At 35.4% G+C, this 1,850-nt stretch overlaps 1 protein-coding gene across 10 annotated transcripts in view; it reads left to right on the forward strand.

Annotated features, from left to right (window-relative positions):
* Window positions 1–1,850, forward strand: part of usp54b (ubiquitin specific peptidase 54b) — a 192,239-nt gene extending 190,389 nt beyond the window's left edge. For 5 of the 10 annotated variants that reach the window (XM_073815529.1, XM_073815519.1, XM_073815524.1 and 2 more), the window contains 2 exons: window positions 391–456; window positions 1,173–1,847. In XM_073815529.1, coding sequence (XP_073671630.1) covers window positions 391–456; window positions 1,173–1,358 — 252 coding nt within the window. In that variant the 3' untranslated portion in view covers window positions 1,359–1,847. Of the gene's footprint in view, window positions 1–390; window positions 457–1,172 lie in introns of all 10 variants that reach the window. The other 5 variants (XM_073815522.1, XM_073815520.1, XM_073815521.1 and 2 more) reach the window with 3 other exon arrangements.

The following is a 1,850-nucleotide window of genomic DNA, read 5'->3' on the forward strand; positions in this document are numbered from 1 at the left end:
GATGTGGATGAAATGGTGCGGTTCAGCAAGTTGTGCGTGACTTTACAGAATAAATCCGAATAAGGGTATGTCACATTGAGATTAAGACTGCTTGAATTCTTCTGCCGTAATCTCCTGGTTTTAAAGAGATAATCCTAGAAAACAACAGTTTATTCTTGGTCATCACACTTAAGATGAATAACATTAGTGTGTCCACTGGGTGGCACCTTCTGGTCCCCCATCACCCCTTCTTTTTATTGTTTTAATTCAACATTAGAACTAAGAAGCTGACTATAAACTATGTGACAACTGACAGACTAAACTTTATTAATGAGAAAATTAGTTTGCACTAAAAAAACATCATGTTGTTCAATATAAATTTTATTCTCATTTACATTTTCTCTTTCTCAGACGGTGAACGACAGAGATGAGATCTCAGAGTCTGAAGTCAGCTTATCCAGCTGTCTGTTGTCTTCTGTAAGTGCACAAATATTGATTTTACACACATTCAGTTCCTTATATAGTAATATATCACTGTCATGTTGTTCTTAATACTGTATGAGATTCTTTTTTCTGTTGATAACAATGAAGTTTTTGACAAATGAATGGTAACCACACAGTTGACAGTACCATTGACTCCCATAGTCGGATAAGCAAATACTACGGAAGTCAATGGGTACCATCAGCTGTGTGCTTACCATAATTTATCAAAATATCATTTAACTAATGCATTTATGCATTTAACCAATGACTTACTTATTTATGCATTTATACATTTCTGTATTTCTACATTTATTTATGCATTTATTTGTGCATTTATTTATTTACATTAAATATATTTATTTATTTCTGCATTTAATTAATTACATATTTATTTCTGCATTGATGTATTTCATTATTTGTTTATTTACACTTTATATAATTATTTATTTATTTCTGCATTTAATTAATTACTTATTTATTTCTGTATTTATTAATTTATTTACACTTAAGTCATTTTCGTCCTGCAAACAGGGAACATAAAGAAAGTCATGGCCCCTTAAATGCAATAATTAAAGATTTGGTTCAATATTAAATAGTCAGGGATATCCAATTCTTTTTTGGTCTGCAAGCCATTTTTATGTTCCAACATCCAAGTGAAAATATTTTTTTTAGCCTTGAATAATTCTCACTTTTTTCTGTCTCACATAAAGCCAAGTTTGGTCTCAGAGAAAGCCGAGCAGAACAGACCGTCGTCCCTAATACCTTCGATCGTCGTCACATCTGAATCCAGTCCCGCTCTTTTCTCGACAGGGCGTATCGGCTGTTCCTCCAGTCAACAGACAGGTGCTTTGGTGGAGTCAGAAACTATCACTGTGGATCCTCCTGGGATTGACTGAACATGGGCTAAATTACTACTGACTTTACTGCCGTATACTTCAAGACACTTTCTAAACAGATTTTTGGTTATCTGACTTTACAATCCCTTTTCCATATTATTCTTTATACAGGGCTTTAAAATAGCACCTGCTATGTTGTGTTATTGTTCAAGCAAAGCTTTGCTGAGGTAGAAATATAGGTCATGGGGTGAACAGGGTCTATAGTTTTACAAGAAAGCAGGGTGAGGACCCCACCTTTCAGTGGTACAGTAGGTTGAACCCACTGATCTATATAAATGACTGGATTGCGCATGACGTCACACTTGTGAAGCCACCGCGCCGCCATGTTGGTATACCCAAACGTTCTATTAAATCAATGGACGTTATCAGATTTTAATGATAAAACATCACTTTACTCGTCTTCGTTTTTATATGTGAAGTTACCCTGTACCAGGGGCGGAGTGGGACCAAAAAATCTATCGGGAAATTTCGTAGACCACCGGCCCTACATGG

The sequence above is a fragment of the Paramisgurnus dabryanus genome, chromosome 1 (assembly GCF_030506205.2).
Source record: "Paramisgurnus dabryanus chromosome 1, PD_genome_1.1, whole genome shotgun sequence".
NCBI lineage: Eukaryota > Metazoa > Chordata > Actinopteri > Cypriniformes > Cobitidae > Paramisgurnus > Paramisgurnus dabryanus.